We start from the raw sequence: 19022 nt of genomic DNA, 5'->3' as shown, positions 1-19022 counted from the left end.
CTGAACCCCTGTGGTGTTAGAGGATAGGGGTGCGGTGTCGATGGTGCCCGGAGGAGCCGGGGTCAGAAAGCAATGCCGCTGGTTCTTGACCTCAGCGGAAACATGCAGCTAAATAGCTGGTGGATTCTAGTTAGTCTCAGACAACCGTTGTGCCTTCCATGGAATGGGAGTGAGAACTCAGAGGTAAGACTTGTTCTCACTTCCTAGCAGCAGAAAGTTGGGTTTGTCACAGCAGTGGTAACTGCGGGCAGCATCCTCCCAATGGTATCCCTTTCAGGGTGAATCTACGGGCAGCAGGAGAGCCCTTGGGCTCGGCCCTCACTTCAGCAATGCTGGGGAGGCTGGAGGGACACAGATGAAGGCTGTGATAAGGTGTCTTTAGTGAGAGGATGATGTTCCCACAGGATGATGTTTCCTGCCAAAGTTCTTAATAAAGGGGAACTTAACGCTAAGACTGTGCCATGGTTCTACTTATCTCAAAGAAGTTTGCTTTCAGATTCCTTAAGCCATAACTTTACTGTACGATTGATACCGATTTCTGTATCACTAGTAATGCCTGCTGCTGTATCATTCATGATCTTGGGATGGGGAGGTGATGCCATTTTCCAAAGGGCTTCTTGGCCTACCCCTTTTTAGACTACCAGTCAATACGCAACTAGGTCTAGAGGCGTCTTTTTTTTTTGGTTAAAAATTTAATCTAAATGCAAATTTAGAATCAGAATTTAATGAAACATTAGTTTTTTAATGTTGACTTTAAAAACATAGACTCTGCTATTTAAAAAAAAAAAAATCTCACCTTTACAAGGGCTGAGCTGGCAAAGAATGAGAACTACTGTGGTCTTTGAAGTCCAGGACCCAGTTATTCTGAGTCCAGTTCCTGGTCAGAGACTCAGAGGGAGGCCTCATCCCAGCCGTCCTCTAATGTAACTAATTAGCTGTCATTAACTGATCAAATCTAGATGAGAGCAAATCTGATGATGTGGTTGAAGGATCAGTGGAAGGATTCAGAAGGAAGATTCTCTTGTGCCCAGAGCTGCCTCCTCCTGAGCTTGCTCAGGGCACAGCCGCCAGCCCAGAGCAGACAGCTGTCAGCCTACCTGCCAACGCCACCCCTCACCCGCCGATGCCTTCCAGAGGGTTCATTCAGACACCAGCTCTGCTGAGGCAGTGGATTTAGCCCTTGCTCAAAATCTCAGGATGCCTACGTTTAGCTACTTAGTTTTTGCTGTTGTGGCAATATTTATGAATTAATTTTACAAAGATGAGCTTCCTTGAGTGCCTTTCAGGAGCTAGGAGCTTTTTATAAAAAGAGTGTGCAGCTTCCTGAAGAGCTTCTCTTCTGTCGGGTAACATGGCCCTCCACTATGCTCTGAGCTCAGCTGAGGAAGTGAAGCTTGGGGCATCTGTACAGGTGGAGGAGGTGAGCCCGCAGTGCCATGCCCTGTGTCCTCTATTTCTAGCTTACACGATGAGGGTGTCCTGCCCCCGGCAAATCTCCCCTGCTACACGTATGGCAGGAAAGTTACTAAGTTAGCCGGTCAGTCTTTTCCAAACATGATAATCCACGTTGCAAGTAACTTAGGGCTAAGAAACAGAGCTGACCAGAACTAGGGATTTAGCTCCAACAGCTGCTGAAGGCCGTGCCGGTGACTTGGAACCAAAGTTCATGCTATACTTTCACCATGGTGGCGACCACGGGGGGCTGCCCCACCGGCCCTCCTGTTCCCCTCTACCTACAACTCCATAGCCAGAAAAGCAAGGAGGCAACTGAGCTTGGTTCTTTTATCTCCTAAAAGCCAACGTGAAAATCCTTCCAGGTTCTTTTTTCCCTTGAAGGGATTTTAGAATCGTGGCCCGGGGAGGCCGGGGTCACTTTCCTGTCATCCTGGCTGAAAGCGAAGTGGGGCAATAGCGGGTTGTCCAGGGGCCTTCTGCAGACTTCTGCCATGCGTGGCTCAGCCAGTGTCATCTTTGCCACAGGGTAGGTCGTCATCACACACAAAAAATTAATAAATAAGCACAATTTCAAAAGACACAGAAGTTGCATGCTCTAAAACAGGAAGAGTGTTAGCCTCTTGGAGTAACCTACAGACGTTAACGAGAACACAGCTAGACTAAGGTCAGTGTGGTTAGGGCCCGGACAGTATCTACTGCAGCCGCTAGGGGACAAAAAAGGCACCGGAGCTAAATTAAGAACTAGGACTAGCAGACGTTAACGCTATGGGAACAGGTAATGGGGTATGAAGAGGCACTTACGTGGAGGAGGGCTATCTGCATTTCCCATGGATGGAACACAGACGAAAAGGAAAGACAAGAGACAGACCCAAGAAAAAAAAAAAAAAGACGTAAAAGAAATGAATAGGATCCGCAGAGCACACGGAGCTGGAAACTCAAATTATCAAATTACTTCAAATCCAGAGAAAGAAGCAATTCCTGTAGGAGGAAGATGAGACGGGCTTTTCTAGAGCTGGGAAGAGGTGAGGGGTCCCTTTGCAGGCCCTGGGCTCCAAAGAGAAGGAAGCAAAGGATTCTCCCACGTGCATTTTAAATCCGGGGTGGCCCCTCGGGAGTCTAGTTCTGCAGCATCTGCTTCAGCTGCATGGACGCAGGGGCCTCCCAGGGCAGCAACTGGGTCTGCAGACGGATAGGACAGGAGCAGGGCTCGCCCAGGGCCTGGCTGCTTGTGGGCAGGGAGGGCGGAGCAGGGCTGCGTGCTCTAAAGAGAGACGGGATGGCATGGCGGGGAAATGGAGCAGCTCTTTTGAAAGAGGCTGAGAGGGAGAGAGACCCTGACCAGCACTCCTGGGGTGAGAGGGGAGGAGGGACCGGAAAGGGAGAGGCCAGGACTGCCCCGTCCCACCCCCTTTGGCACTATTGGGTTTCTGGTCCTGCTCCTGTGTTCTATGGCAGCTTCCTCTCCTCTGCGACTGAGTATCTCTGCTGCATCAAAAAACCCCACAGCGAATTATGTCACCTGCCACCGACTTTGCTTTCCTCCTTCACGTCACAGGGTGCCGAGGGCCTCTGTGGCCTGTGTCAAAGAGCAAATCTCTCGGGTCCCTCCACAGCTCACCGGTTTTCTTCCCGCTCCCTTTAATAATGTGTGAGTGGCTTGCCCCTGGCTATTACTCTAACAAGCTCGACCAGCTACTGACTAGGACAGTGTCCCTAACCCCTTTGAGAAAGAAAGAATGAGGGGCTGTGAGTTAGTTTAAGTAGGAGGGCCACCTGAGCAGAAAAGCTGTCGTCTGGACAATGAGCTGAGCCAAATCAGGGTCCCTGGCTGCCCCTAGGGAGAGGAGGGTGGGCATGGATGGGAAGAGGCAGGGAAGCCGTCTTTACTTACGGACTGGCTGTGTCTTGAACTCGGAGGCCATGCTGATCTCACCCAGCCCCTTGCCGTTGAGGGCTGCCAGCCGCACTGAGTACCTCGTCTCCGGCTTCAGGCCAACGATGGTGACAATGCCTTCCATGCTGGCTGTTGTGAGAACATAGGGAGGATCACAAAACAGTGACAGGCTACTGGTCAAATGGTGTAGCCGCCCTAGGAAACAGTATGGTGAGAACTCCAAAAAATCAATGGAGACTCATCATTCGGCCCAGCAATTCAACCACACATACACAAAAGAACTGAAAGCGGAGACCAGACAGATGCCTGGATAGCCAAGCTCACAGCAGCATCTTTCACAGTAGCCAACAGGTGCAAACCATCCAAATGACCAGTGATGGATGGATGGGTACATGAAATGCAGCACATACGTACAATGAAATATCATTCAGCCTTAAACACGAAGGAAATTCTACACATGCTACGATGTAGATGAAACCTGGACATTATGTGAAGTGAAACAAGCCAGCCACGGAAAGACAATATTATATGATTCCATTTATATGAGGCACTTGGACTAGCCACATGCATGGAGAGGGAAAACAGAATGTTGGTTTCCAGGGGCTGAGGGAGGAAGGAGTGTGGACTTAATGTTTCCTGGGGACAGAGGGACGTTCGGGAAGATGATGACATTCTGGAGATGGATGGCGGTGACAGCTGCACTTACTACCACTAAATTGTGCACTTAAAAATGGTTAAATGTAAAATCCGTTATGTGTCTGTTTGTTATGTGTCTTTTAACATAATAAAAAAAAATTTACTTTAAAAATGGTTAAATGTAAAATCTGTTAAGTGTCTTTTAACATAATAAAAAAATTTACTAGAAAAACAAGAAAAAAAGCCTGGTGGATGGTAGTAACATGGGATCAACCTGCCACAGAGCTGGTCTAAGATTTCAGAGGGGAGTTTGGAAGGGAGAGAGATTGCTTTCTTCTGGTTCTGATTCTGACTATACAGCACTTCCTCTTGGCCCCCTGCACTCCTTAGAAGCTGAAGGAGTGGCAGACACTTTTCGGCAGAACTAATTCTCAGTGGAACAGGGTTGGACTGTGTCTCTGAATGGCCATGATGTGAATATCGCAGCCCACACCTACTGTGTTTCCCTGAAAATAAGACACTGTCTTATATTTATTTTTTCTCAAGAAGACACACTAAGGCTTATTTTCAGGGGATGTCTTACTCGTGCTGAAATGCAGGGTCTTACCACTAGGTCTTATTATCAGGTAGGGCTTATATTTAAAAAATGCATAGAAATCCTGCTAGGGCTTATTTTGGGGGTAGGTCTTATTTTCAGGGAAACACGGTAGCTCCACACTAGTTACCACACACCAGACCAGGATTAAAAATTTCTGTAGCAACAAAACACACTTCCCTGAGTGATTCCAATTAAACCCAAAAGGGGGAGTCAGACATGAATATACTCTATCCTTAGCCAGTCTGGGCTCAGAATCTTCAAATTATAGTAATCTAAGGTCCATTTAAAAAAAATCTTTAGCTTGGAAAGATATCGTAGGGTACCTGATGTAAGACCAGACCTTCCTCACAGGGCCTGCTCACTCGATCAGCATCATGGTTACATGATAGTCTCTGAGTACAGATTCCCCAGTAGGACCAGTTGGGTAGGCAGGGAACCTGCCTACAGCTCAAGTAGCTCAAATATGCAGAGCAAGGTGGACTGGGCTTGTCTGGTTGTGCTCAGCAGCTTTGTGGGGCTGCTGCCTGGATGTAGTTGAGAGGGCCTCATCTATCCTGGAAGGGTCAAGGCTCTGAAGCACAAGGGGGCAGAGGAGTCCACAACTCTATGGGAGAGGTGACCACAACCTAATTCTGGCATATGATAAAATGGCAGGTGGTGGCAGGCGGCAAGCTCCAGTAGGCAAGAGTGAGGTGCCATTCTTCCCTGTGGGCAGCCAGGATCTGGTGCATGCTAGGGCTGAGCTCAGTCCAACCTGTGCACCAAGGCACTCCGGGGCCCAGAGGAAAACGCCCATTGTCCCCGACTCACCTTCTTTGGCATCGTACCACTTGGAATGCCACGCTTCTTCACCCATTGCTCTCCACTCGGCCTTGTATTTGAGGATGGGCACCCCGCCCGTGGCCTCTGGCTCGTCAAACTGCACCTGTGCTGTGCTGGAGTACGGCTCCACCCGGTCGATGGATGGGGAAGAGGGGGTGTCTGTGGGGAGGGCACACACAGAGACCCAGGTGAGCCCACCTTGGCCGGGGAGCCTAACTTCCAATCACAAGGCATGTCTATCTCATCTCTGCTCACTGTTGGGAAACTTGTCACCTGTGCACCTGTACCCTGCCCTCTTGGCCTGCCTCCTCAGGTGACTCTTCCCTGCATGCCCCAAGCTAAGACCCTCCAGTGGCTGTTCCCTGCTTCCTGGGTTCCTGGCTTTGCTGACATAAATATGCTCCATCCTTAGACAGTCTCCTGGTCTTCTCTTCTCCCCCCTCTCCTGTCATCGCTGAGTACACAAAATGGGCTGGCAGGGGTGATGTGGCAGCTGCCGTAGGGACTCGCCTGCTTGAACAAGGATGAATTCCAACGACTCCTGTCCAATGCGGTTCACTGCAGTACAGTTGTAGTTTCCAAAATCATTTTCAGAGTCTGGGGTCACCTTTAGAAAGAAAGAGCTCTTGGGTTACAAGTATGCTGTGGGACTCAGACCCTTATTTCCAGGGTTAAGTTAGTAACGAATAGAACTGGTAAGGCATGAATCGGCAGCTCCAGCCCAGCCTTAAATAAGAGAGAGTGGCAAGGGGCTGAAGACAGAGGGACCGTCCTCCTCCCAGTCCTGCTCTAGCTGCAGGGAGAGGATCAGTGCAGTGGGGGACAGGGAGCCTAGGATGAGCTCAGTTTCTTTTCCAGCCAATGCCTTCCCTGCTCCGGATACGCCGGGAAACCAGAGAGAGAGCTGCAACCAGAGTTGCATTCAGGAGCTGTCTGTGGTCAAACTGTGCCTCCTCCACCCGGGCCCTGCCCCAGCCTGACGCACCTCCAGGTAGCTGGCGGATGGGGTATTGTAGATCTTGATGTTGCTGTAGTTGGAACTTGGCAGCAGCTGACCGTCCCGGAACCATGAGATGGTGGCGCTGGGGAAGGCAAATACCTCGCAGGTAATGTTCACCTGGTTTCCCTCCCAAGTGTACACCGCCACAGGGCCTTGGAGCTTGGGGGCATCTGCAATGAGTGATGATGATGATCAGGGGGACTGCCACTCTCATGGGGCCCCGTATCCTGTCTCCTGGCACCGGGAAGCTGGGTGTGCTCCAAAGCAGAGCCAGTGTCTGGTGTGGTGGAGGTCAGGGCTGTTTCAGAATTCCTGTGCGCATGCGTGGCACAGGAGGACTCCAGGGGCTTGGCCAGTTAATACAAAGCCTGGGGATGGTGTGTGTGGGGTGACTCAGGGACAGCTCTGAAATGGCCTGGACCGACTGCCAGAGGGACGTGAGCAGAGCTGAGGGTGGGACATACCTAGGTCCTTGGGGCCACTCCCCATCCCCACCCTGCACTGCCCTCCCTCCGCCCCGTCTTCCCCAGCAATCCTCACATTGCACTTCCAAGTACATGGACTGGGAATCCTGGCCGATGGTGTTGCTGGCCGTGCAGATGTACTCTCCCGCGTCCGTGTACTGGATGCTCTTCAGGGTCAGAGACGACACGCGGGCGTGGGAACGCACCACCATGTGCCCGTCCAGGGTCTGCCAGGAGGGAGGGGGCGCGTCAGAGCCCTAGGGAGGGTGGGGGGTGGCAGTACTACAGCAAAGCGGGTGAGGAGACTAGGCCATCGCCTGCCTGTGACCAGTCTCACCCTCTCTCCTCTCTGCGCCAATGGCTGAGTCTTACTTTAGGTGCCACCTGATGGGGGAGGCGGTGGGAAGCACCGTGGGAACTTGAGTGGATCCACACAAAACAGGAAAGGGACTCGGCTACGTCAGGTGGCCTTAACTAAGCACCAGCACTGGTTTAGGGTCAGGTCTCCCAGGAAGACTTGGTTTGGGGTATCTAAATTGGAACCGACCGCCCTGGGCAGCAGGCACGCCAGGGGCAGCAGCCTCGCCTGGTGATCCTCTCCTGCCCATCTGTCCACCTGCCTGTTCCAGGGTGCGCACGTACACGCACATGTGCTAGGAAATCTGACTGTGCTCCACGTAAGACATTATACAAGAGCACCCATTTCTGCAGATGCCTCTCTTGCCTGGGTGCTTGAAAGTGAAATGATTGCATTGAAAAACAAGTCAACTCAAAGCTCAGGAGCTTAGCTGTTGAGCTGGAAGTGGAGCTAATGGGTTCTCTCTCCAGGGAGAGTGGTGTAGGGGGTCCCAGGCAGATGTGGGATTCTTAAAATCATGGTCGTCACCATTATATAGGCTTTGATATTGCAACTGGTTTCCTGAGTCTCCAGAATTACAACGGCTGGTCAAAGGGAGAATGAGCCCACAGTCCTTAGGCAATGAGTACTGGGGTGTCTCTGAGGTGTCTCTCCCATCTTTTGCCCTAACATGCTAAGTAAAGTGGCTGGTAGCCCAGATAGAGTCCAGACATGTGGTCCAAGTTCAGATCCTCAAGAAAGCTGGTAATCTGAAGGAGGGCTCCTGTTTCCTGTGGGCTGGGCCACCACCCTCTGATCTCCAGTATATGATGTTCTATAGAAATGGAGAGGAGGGTATGCTGCACCTGCCATCTGCCACCTATCAGCTAGGTCTTTAAAAAATGAAGGAACTCTTGGCTTCAGATTCCTTTGGTGTGCTGGTTTGGAAGTGTGAACTCAGAAATGCCATGTGCTATAGCAGCCAGTCTGGGAAGCTCAAAAGCAAGGCACACTTGGCCTTGGCAGCAGCCTCAGACCTACAGTAAGAAGTCCCTTCCCCAGCACTCACAGGTTTAGTGTGCCCCAGTTACTTAAGTCCCCATCGCACTTCATGAGTGGATGCTGGAAGGCAGTGGCTGGCAAGAAGACAGAAGCTCTAAGCAAAGTCCCCCTGCCTGCCGCTGTGAGTGCCACTCCTCCCTGAGACGAGTGCTCTGATGCTGCCATGGGACGCAGCAATCTGGGAGCCTGGCTGGTTGAGAAGCTGCGTCCCACACTAATGGGAGATGACAATAGACAGGGGTGTAGCCTTCCACTAGAAAGCCTGGAGACACCCGGGTGGTCGGGTGGATCGTGGGACCTCTTTGCTCGTGGGCTGGCAGTGTTTTACTCACACAGCCCAGTGGCTCATCTCATGCACCACAGAAAAATCCTTACCTGTCGTCTACACTAGTGGCATCGAGAGCCATCCCTGCATTTATCTCTACAGGCCTGGCCTGACATGCTTGGCGCTCCTATTTAAAACACAGCTAGGGTTTTAAGCCTAACTCTAACCCTAAAGGCAGAGGGAACTCAAGGTCCATCCCCGGCCTTTCTAGTTACCTCAGTGCTGCCAACCAGCGACTGAACTGTATGCTTCTTTGTGACACAGACAGAACTTGGACTGGGGCTGTCACCACAAACCTGGGAACCTGACCATTATCTTTAGGAAGTTAAGAGGACGCTTCCACAAAGAGACAAAGAAAGCAAAAAAAGAGGTGAAGAAAATCATGAGGTAAAAGTAAGACTTTAACAATAGGGAGGAGCAGTCTCTACTCAGAATATTCTAGAAAATGGTTGAAGAGAAGCTGAGAAAATGGCTGCATGGACAGCCATACGTTTTCTTTTCTTTTTTTCTATCTGTTCTCTTTTCTAAACTTTCTCTATGTGGAAATTTCTCCCATTTAATGGTGTCCGCAGCCCACCAGGCAGCCTTCTACAGGGAATTCTTATTCTGCAGGGGCTCACGACTGATGATGGGCATCTTGGCCAGATGTCCAGTTTTCCCTTTGAGGAAACACAGAGACTTTGTGTGATTAGACCACCTCCCCCTGAAATATTCTCCTCTGGTGGCCCCAGGACAAAGTCAGAGGGTGCCACCGACAAGCCATCCAGGCCAAAAGTCACGCTGACCCTCCAGGTTATGGCGGCAGAGGTAGCAAATGAGCTCTGGGCAAGTGTGGAAAGATCAGGATGGCAAGAAGACCTTTCTTTTTTTATTCAAAAAAGTATGAAGGGAAATTATAATTCTTCTTGACATCAAAACATTTTTCTCTCCCTTTTTCTAAGTAAAAATGCTAAGGCTTTTTGAACTTACAGAATCAAACTGGCCCTAACTTGAGCCTTCCTTTGCACTTATCTGGACTTGAGGTCTTCAGTTCTAAATGAGACAAACAGGAGAGAATGCAACTCCTGAGCCCCCAGGGGCAGCCTTCACTTGAAAGTCAATTGTGACCAAAGTGCCACACTCCAGATAAGGACACTTCTGGAAAAGGGAGTGAGGTGTCTGCTTTCCTCCAAGTAAACCTATTACTTGCACTTATAATAATAATTTTCTTAATATCATCTTAGTGCTCCCTGATAAATCTCAGCTCCTCCTCTAAATCAGAATGACAAAAGGAACACGTTCAAGGCCTGGCAGAAGGGGATCCGCAGCAGCTGAAGAGTGGCCAATAACTAACCCTTTCCTTGGGCTTTCCCAATCCCAATGCCACCATGACTTTTGGGCAATAAAATACCCAACCTGTGACAGCTCTAAGTGATTCTTGTTCCACTGGAGGGAAGCATTTCATGGACGATGTGCCCTTAACTGCAGTTCCTTAGACTTGGAGAGTGGTGTGCAAAGGGAGATTATAATGAACCAGAGCTGACAATGGCAGTGCACTCCCTGCAGAAACTTCTACCAGTGCCTGGGGATAGGCAGTCAACTTTTAAATATTTAACGGCATTAAATATTCATAGTCATGACCTGAACACATGAATTGTATGTTCTGAATAATTATCATTCCTCAAAGACTCAGGGATAGATTTACCAAATTAAGATACAGACGCTACAGGGTCACCACATTCTGCATTTATTATTAAGATAGCAAAGAGACAAAAGCTACTTTTAAAAAAATCTGTAATGATTAGGTCCTTGAATCTCATCTAAAATATTTTGCTTTTTAGTTCACAATATGTCACTTAGTCACACAGATCAGGTAAGAAACGATAGGCATGATCTTAAGTGTGGTCTTGGGATATAGTTGAGATTTAAAGATTAATATACTTCAGTTTTCAAACTAAGTCCCACGTCAGCCAAACTGAAGCGAGTAGAGAAATTTCAAAAGCGACATGCCACTGACTTTAAAAAACATAAAAACATTTGTACCAAATCATTCTAGTTGAGTACATTTCATGCTCTATAAAAGTCACGTAGATACGTTTAGCAGTTTGGGACAACCAAAGGAGAGATGTCATTTGCATTGCTTTTGAGATGAAATGTGATGTGATAATTTTCCAAGACCAATCATTGTAAGTGAGCAACAAGATGAGTTGAGCTGGAAAGGAAGGGGATGAGGGGGTGTTTCGATCACTAACTCTGTGACTTTATGGGCCAAAGCCACATCAACCACCAAGAGTCAAAAGTATCTCACTCCTGGCCTGGGAATTGGGGCAATTGATTTCTATCAGTATAATTACCTGGATGCGATTTTACCAGCACCAGCAAGAGAGTAAGATCCGGTTTTAGGAAATAATAAGGATTTGTTCATCCACTCCCAACACAGCTTGCTTGCTCAGAATGACACTATTGCTAAGTAATGTCTACTACCGCTATCGACCTATTCTTTAATCTAACTAAATGACTAATTAGTTTAGCACGTCTGGTTATGACACTGAGTTAAACTTTAATGCTTTACAATCTAAAGACTGGCTAGTGGTCAGGTAAGCTATACCTCTTGCTTCTCTGGTCGAGTCCACGAAGCCTGGAGAGAACAAGATATAAAACACAACAAGAAAGCAGTAAAATTTTACAACATGTTGCTTCAGAGAACTGACGTATCATACTGCATTCCCTGCACATGCAGTTTCTTCTTCATTCAGCACTTTGGCCAAGGCCCACTTTCAATGGTGTATTTATTACCCAATTTAAGATCTAGCTTAGGTTCATCTTTTCTCCCCCTTATGCACATTGAAATGTCTCATTCAGAAGGTAGAGGCTTTCCTCCTCTTGGGGGACATACATAGGGATGCCAGCAGACCCATCAGACTGCTCCAGAGAAAGGGCCTCCACACACTTGAAATGTTCTTGTAGTATTTGGCGACACTCTTAGTTCTAGCCACACCATCTAGCGATATTTAGAGAGCAGGTTTCCTCCTCTGGGTTTCATTAGACAGCTTATCGTAGCTAGACTAAGGCCACTTTGTGCTCATGCATTCTGTAACTTTTTGCATGCATTCTGTTAAAAATCAGGAACAAAGCAAGGAGCAGAGAGGTACACTAGGAAGGGGAAGTATGCAGTCCTTGAAACTGTGGCTCAGGAAGCTTTGAGGATACCAAATGCAAGAGGTGGCGGTCACTCCTTAAAGGCAGAGAACGCCCAGATGGCATGAGTGCCCCAGCAGGCACGATCTCCATCAGACACGGCACACAAGAGGGACTTTGAGGATTGGGGCATTTTTCCACCCACATGTACTTTTTTTTTTTTTTTTAATTTCTCTAGCACGTGGGCATTTACTCTGCTTGCCGTTTTTCATACCAGGAGTCAAAGACATCATCGCTGCATGTTCTTTTTATTAGGTGGCATGACTGCCTAATTGTCCCTGCTGTTCAGATGGAAAAGGAATTAAAAAATGGCCAGAAACACAGCAATGCAATTCAGGGAACGCAAATGAGGGCACAAACACTTAGTGAGAGTCCAGCAAATGCAACGAGCTTTTGTGGGAAATGAGGATGGAAATACCGGGTTATGTCACATGATGGTAGGATGAAGGGGAATGTGGGAACAGAGGGACGTGCAGAGACTAAAGTAACAGTGGGCCAGCATGTCAAAGGTGGTCGCCAGTTCCACATCACTTAGAAGCTTGTCTGTCACATGCCAGGGCTGCACGAATTAAGAGCTTTGTCTTTTAGGGACCGTATCACAGACGGTGGATCGTTTTTCACATCTGATGCTTCTTGTATCTCTCTCCCAAATCCCTATGGTTCTATGGCTTTTAGAATAAGTAGCTGATAGTAACTTAATGTTCCCTGAAGCCTTCCTACCTTTATGCCTGGTGGAATGATAGGCAATATCTTGCTCTACTCATTTGGTGAGGGTGTGGCCCACCTGATACGCAAATATACACACTTATGAGATACACTCGGGTATGATTAGTAATGCGCAAAAAATTGTTCGTTGTAGCTTGTTTTAATGGGCACGTGTTCTATCGTCTTATATACAAGCCTGCAGGAATATGTATATAAACTTTAGTATCTCTATAATTATCCGAAGGATTCTCTGTTTTACAGGTGCCCGCGTCACGGATAAACCAGACTCTGATTGCTCCGTACAGTCACCTGTTCCAGCGTTTTAAAAGCAGGCACTGGGTTTGTATTTAATGAAGAATTCTTTCTGGGGGCAAAGAAAGCAGCAGCTTCCAAAGAATCCGGAATTTCAAAAAGGTCTTCTTAGTTGTAAGATATTCTGTCAGCCCAACATTCGAGGTTCACAAAGTGCTTTTTCATTTTTTCTGTCTCTTCTGATCTCCGCCCTTCACCCCCCTGTGCCTTTCCTTAATCATAAAGGCTTCATAGGCCTTTCTTTGCTAGTTATTTCAAAGGCATGATGTTCCAATAAGCACATGGTAGATGTTTTCTGCCAGGGATAGAGTATGCAAATCATCCTCCCTGCAACTCACTTAGAATGTAAATAGTGCCTGGAATTTAGCACCCACTCCCCAGACACCTGGCAATATTTAACAGGAATCTGGGCAGCATGAGCAATAAAAGAAACTCAGATGCACTGTCTTTCGTAGGATCACAATGACTTTCACGCTGATGATCAAACTGACCTATTACGATGGCCAATTTTTTGGTCGACGTAAGAGTGACCACTAAGCGATGGCTCAACTTTTGGACAACTTATCTCCTTGATGATCTCCCTGACTCAAAAAATTAGACTTAGCCTAACTATTTCAGTTGTTGACCTAAGCCAACTCTACTAGCTGAAGCCTAACGGATTGATAAGGATCATTCTCAAATAAGCAAGGAGACGCCATCCAGAGACACAAGCAAAGGGACAGTGTGGTGTTCACGCTCAGTATATTGGTTTTTGCTCTATCTCCCCCACTTCTTTTTTAATGAACAAGAACACTGAAATTCTATTACTAGGTCACCAATCATGCGTCTTGGTTGAAAGCCTCTTTGCCCCCTCTTCTCTTAAGAAGGGTAATACTAAACTCAGCAGTGAAGCAAAAGATAAAACTGCTTTAATTAGATTATGTTGTAACTAACTTTAATCAAGGAATCGTTGGACCTTCTGTGAAAGCTTAGAAATCATGAGAGAGCACCATGGCACTGTGGCCTCAGGGGCTCACTTGCAGAGCCACTGAGCCCGAGGGGAGCCACCCTGACAGTCTAAGGCTCTATACTTGACTTTGTCCCAGTCAATATCTTTTTCAGGGAGCAAAAATATTTCAATTAGGTGTTCATACGAGATTGGAAGCAACAAGGAATTCGAAAGTTGGATGACAGTTGCATTAGGAAGGCTATTCAATTGCCTGCTCTTGGCAATGTGCTCAGAGCTGGGATCACCATGGATTGCTTCCATCTCATTACTATTACTATGCATATATAAAGCAGGGGGCCCATCTGGGTTGACAGGCCCTGAACCTACAGACTTCTCACGAGAGCTCTGATAAAAGGCAGTCTTGACTGGCTGGAAAGGTGGGCTCAGTCATTCTCAAGCCAAGGATCGCCTGTACAAGTGGCATTCTCAGTAATGCTCAGAGGTGACTCCTGGCATTTAAAAGGGAGTGGACCAGCGAGTGATGCTAAAGATCTCGCAATGCATAGGACAGTCCTGGGGAAGGAAGCGTCTTCCCAGATTGCCCTAGTGACCCTGTTGAGAAACACTGGGCTGGAACAAACAAAATACAATTTCTTTTTAACAGAAATAAATATAAAATTCTGCAGTATTGATTAAGCGATCAATTGTGTAAGAACAGGGCAGGGGATATGTGGCTTAAACGCAGTTCATGTAGAAGAGACCTGAGCGTTTTAGTTGACCACACGCTCAATAGGAGGCAAGAGAACGAGGAAACGGCTGAGGAGCTAATGCACCGTTAACTGCACGGCGGTCTCCTGATCAAGGATGCGATAACCCTTCTGCAGGGCAGCCTGTGTTAGTCACACTGGAGACGCCAAGACCTAGAAGAGCACGAGTGAACTAAAGGGTTCTAGTACAGGGTAACTAACTAGAAGGGTGAAAGATGTGGACGCCGTGACATAGGAGAAACAGTGGAAATAGCTGGGAAGAGGAGCAGATTGAGGGAAAATTGAAAAGCTGCTTGAATGGCTCTTATACAAAGAACTGCGTGGCAGAGGTGGGGCGGACTGAGAGAAGGGCAGTCACTGAAGCTGATCTTTCTGTCCATCAGTGTTGGCCATCAGTGTTGTCTGCAGAGGACTGAGGTTATCACCCTTCACACAGGGGCTGAGTGACCGCCTGGCAGGGGTGCCAGGAAAGGTGCCAGGCGAGGCTGGATAACCTCGGAAGGTGCCTTCCAACCTTCTATGATTTGGGCATTTTAGGCGTCTCACTCTTGGGAGGCTTCTTTACCTTGTCTATCGCTCACTTTAGCATATCATCCTGATCTGAAAAAGAAAATTATTTCCGTCCACTCCTATAATTCAGTGATGCTAGTACTATGGACACTTCATTATAAATGGTGCAACTTTGTATGGAGGAGAACATGGGAAGCGGCTGCCAAAGTTGGACTCTGACCTGCTCATAAATAGCTCAAGTTTGCTTTCTTGATTATTAGCCATCCACGGTATAAGATGGACGTCATGCCTTTCCATGTTAATATACAATTAATAGAAATGGGAAATTGTCTTATACAATTTCATTTAGGCAAACCCATTAATCTGGTTTCAGATCACCGTCCGATTTAGAGGACTTGTTCTGACACTGAATCACTCACGTTCCAATCATATCACTTCATGTAGATTCGAAGGTTCATAGTAAAAACAACTAAATTATATTCCATGTGGCGGGGCTTAAATAAGTGTCTAAGACAGATGATATATACTGATGACTGTGTTTTATTCAAAGCTCTCCCTACTGGGCTCCAGACAGTCTCTGCTGGACACCTTCAGTTTCGGTATTTAGTGGGTATAAGTGTGTATTAGTTCCTGGCTATTTATCTTCATTCTATAAAAATGAAATCATACATACAAACCAGAAGTGCCAGCCTGTTCAAGAACCTCAGTAGGCACAAATCTTAATAACGCTTCTGGTCTGGCTTGGCTGTTGAGCTATTTCTAGAAAAGATAATAGAATTTAAAAGCATCATTCATCTGAGATAGATATTATTTCTGTCCTTCACTGCAGGTCAAAGACACACACTGGGTCACCCTGGACAAATGTACTTTTAAGCCGATGTAGAAAGATCTGCCAAGCAGTGGCCCGGTAGTACAAGCCCTGAAATGTACACTCAGCCCACACAACACACATGATACGAGCTGAAATCTTGGCTGAAGGTTTAACTCCAATGTCGATAAAGAAAGTATCCAAGTAAATCACGTTTCTTAACCTAGTTGCTCTTCCCGGTATCAAACAGCATGTGTGAGTTTCAAAAATACTTAGCAGTTCTTCAGTTGAGTTTTTGTTAAGTTGCATTCAACTCCAGAGGTAAAACTTGCAAACAAAGAAAAAAAGGTAATGGGTTGTTTGAAATAGCAACTTCTGTTCTTTTTGATTTAGTTTTGTTTTCTATTAGTGGGACAAAAATCAGTCCCATCAAATGCAAACCCCAAATTTAGCTCTAGTATTTCACACTATTCATTTTTGGCTTTATTTGAGTTTATCCTCTCTAAGGATTTCCTGCAGTCAGGCAGAAGAGTGAAAATCCATCATTTCTGACATCTTGGTCAATAAGCAATCCATTATAAATGTTCTTTAAGGGTAAGGTCATTACTCCTGAATAGGTGGCAAAACTTTGGCCAGCCAAGATGAAGCCCATTACTGTAAGATATGTGAGATGAGAATTGGAGAAAAGCCATAAGAAGGTTTAATTTGCTTTAAACACAAGCTTTTTCCTCCTGCTTTTGGCCCAGTCAATAGCCAAGGGTTGCATGATGTGTGGTCACTTTAATTTTTATACATTATCAATAATAAAGATAGGTTTCCGGTGGCCTATAAATCCATGTGCTGTAAGGCTTTAAAGTCATTTTAATTTGTCAGGAAGGTTGGTACGATGTTCTCAAACCTTCAGGGATTATATACTGTATTACCTAGGTAGAATCATCATTTCGAAACTGCTAATTATTTTTGCCTTTAGAACAAAATGACATCCGAATGTGACCAAGAATACAGGCAGACACAAAGGCGACCAAGCTTCTGTGCATAAGTGCGTCTAGAGCATGAGTACACAAAACGCAAGGACAAGAATTCAGAGGCTCGTTTTGATCCTGATTATTTCTGGGAGACATTTCCTTAGGTGCTGCTGAGAGGATAAGAATGCCATCTGGTGCACCAGGATCTTGGCTCCTCCTTGGTCCTCACAGCTCCATAACCCTGGGCTTAAAAAATCACTTGTCACCTCCTCCCCAGAACATCTAACAAGCATGCCCACTAACATCATACCCCTGCCCATCTCCACAAGGAATTGGGCCCATTTGGAAGAGGAGGCTGAGCAGGCCAGGTCCTGCAGGCTGGAGGTGTCAGGGGAAGGCCACAGGCCCCAGGGATGGTCTCTGCTGACCATATCCCAGCCTCTAGCTCACTGAAGCGAACTAGGCATGCGCAGACTCAACCCGCTCCAAGTGCGTGCTCTACGGCCCTGAAACTCTTGGGCAACATTATACCTTTTCCTCGCTGCTGATGTTCCGGGTGGAGGTTCTCCAGGTGATGGAGGGAATGGGGTCCCCCGAGGCTTCACAGGTGAGAGTAACCTGCTCTTCCAATTCCATGGCAGTCTGGTTCTCTACATATGTGATTTTGGGTTTTGCTGAAAAGACAAAACACTTCTATGAGTTTACTTTTTGGGTTTAGAGGACGATGGGTAACCATTCGACTGAGGTTTTATCTGTTTGCTAAATAAAAGGCCCTCGTCTAGATGTTTTGGGAGATCCAGAGCAGAACCTCCAAGGAGGAGGCGTGTATAAGCTTAGAAACCAGAAGAATAATTTAAAAACAGATCCTGGCGTGTGTGAGTGCTAAGGGAAATAGTACTGGGGAGAGACGCAGAGGGAAGACACTCCCCTGGTTGGCGCCTTTAAGAGGAGACAGCTCTCAGGCTGCACCATGAGACTTCCAGCAGATAGAATTAGGGGTAGGAACAGAGTCTTTCCAAGTGCAGAAAACTGCTTGAGTAAAAGCAAAGAGGCAAGAACGTGCGCAGAGAGGGCTGAGCAGCACGGTGTGGGGCAGAGGGAGCCCAGGCTGGATTGCTAGAATTTTACCTACTGGCTGGTAGATCCAGGGTTTCATTAGGGGAATGACGTCAGTTGTATTTCAAGGAAGTTAATCTAGGAAAATCTGAAGATGATTTAGAATGGAGACAACGTTGAGGTGGGAAGACCAGTTTGGAAGCCCGGGCAATGAGCTGGGTGTGAAGTAACACTGAGTCCTGAGCAAGGTTGTTTAGCAGGGAATGGAAAGTAAAGGGCACAAGGGCAACTTTGAGAGAGACGTTAAAGAAGGGTTTGGAGGGCGTGGCAACGAGCAGAGGGGGCATAGAGATGGAGAGAGTCAACAGAAAAACTAAGAAGGAGTCCAAATGCCTCCGACGCTCAGTGACCACAAGGATGGGGTTACCATTAACTCAGTGAAGAGAGCAGGCAAGGAAGTGGGCGGGGGCCGGGCTGGGCTGAGGAGAGGAAGGAGATGACTCAAGATGAGTTCATTTGCCAAATGTTCTGGGTAATGCAGGAAAACACAAGCACTCCAGAGCTGAGTTAAATGTTAAAACATTAGAGAAAATTGAATTTTCCCAATTTAAAACAATTATACTCTGAAATTGCTGAGCTTTCCATAGAAGAAAAAAAAGATAACATTGCACAAACGTAACTTATTTCACTAATAGAAAAAAAAAAAAAAGGCCGGGATAAACAAACAAGTAGAGAAACCAGAATTATAGAGAGCTTTTAAAAAACTATATTTGCTCTATATTCAGACTCATACAGTAACCCCAACGAGGCAAATAAACTCCGGCCTGTGTCTGTACTCCAAGTCTTTGCTGTTGGTTTAATAATTGGAAAACAATGGTAGAGCTATACTTTTTTTTGGTAGGAAATGCCTGCTTCTATATGAAATTGCCCATCTAGTTCAAATATTCTAAAGCTAATCTGTACCAACAGCCAACTTAGCAAATCCTTTTCTGATGGATGGTACCTAGGCACGTCTTAACTCAGTGTGGTCAAATGGTCATCAATTTGAGTGGATTACGTCTGCAGGGCTGAGGTTTTCCTAGAGGAGGATTTTGAGTCTATCTTGATAACTTTCATTGAAAAGGAATGAAGTGCTCAGTACGATTGAATAGGATGTTTCAAGAGGGTAACATAAAAGTAAAATAAACATGAAAACCAAAAA

At 46.8% G+C, this 19022-nt stretch overlaps 1 protein-coding gene across 4 annotated transcripts in view; it reads right to left on the bottom strand.

Moving 5' to 3' along the window:
* NCAM1 (neural cell adhesion molecule 1) overlaps positions 1-19022 on the bottom strand; it is a 308717-nt gene that overhangs the window by 38092 nt on the left and 251603 nt on the right. For 2 of the 4 annotated variants that reach the window (XM_003794752.2, XM_023516051.1), the window contains exons 8-13: positions 17297-17439; positions 6946-7096; positions 6391-6575; positions 5916-6012; positions 5394-5564; positions 3347-3478 (exon numbers count right to left, since the gene is read on the bottom strand). In XM_003794752.2, coding sequence (XP_003794800.1) covers positions 3347-3478; positions 5394-5564; positions 5916-6012; positions 6391-6575; positions 6946-7096; positions 17297-17439 — 879 coding nt within the window. Of the gene's footprint in view, positions 1-2256; positions 2272-3346; positions 3479-5393; positions 5565-5915; positions 6013-6390; positions 6576-6945; positions 7097-11180; positions 11211-17296; positions 17440-19022 lie in introns of all 4 variants that reach the window. The other 2 variants (XM_003794751.2, XM_012808164.2) reach the window with 2 other exon arrangements.

Source organism: Otolemur garnettii, unplaced genomic scaffold (genome assembly GCF_000181295.1).
Source record: "Otolemur garnettii isolate 467f Iridium unplaced genomic scaffold, OtoGar3 scaffold00086, whole genome shotgun sequence".
Classification (NCBI taxonomy): domain Eukaryota; kingdom Metazoa; phylum Chordata; class Mammalia; order Primates; family Galagidae; genus Otolemur; species Otolemur garnettii.
Note: the sequence above shows the minus strand (reverse complement) of the source record. Positions and strands in the feature narration are given on the sequence as shown.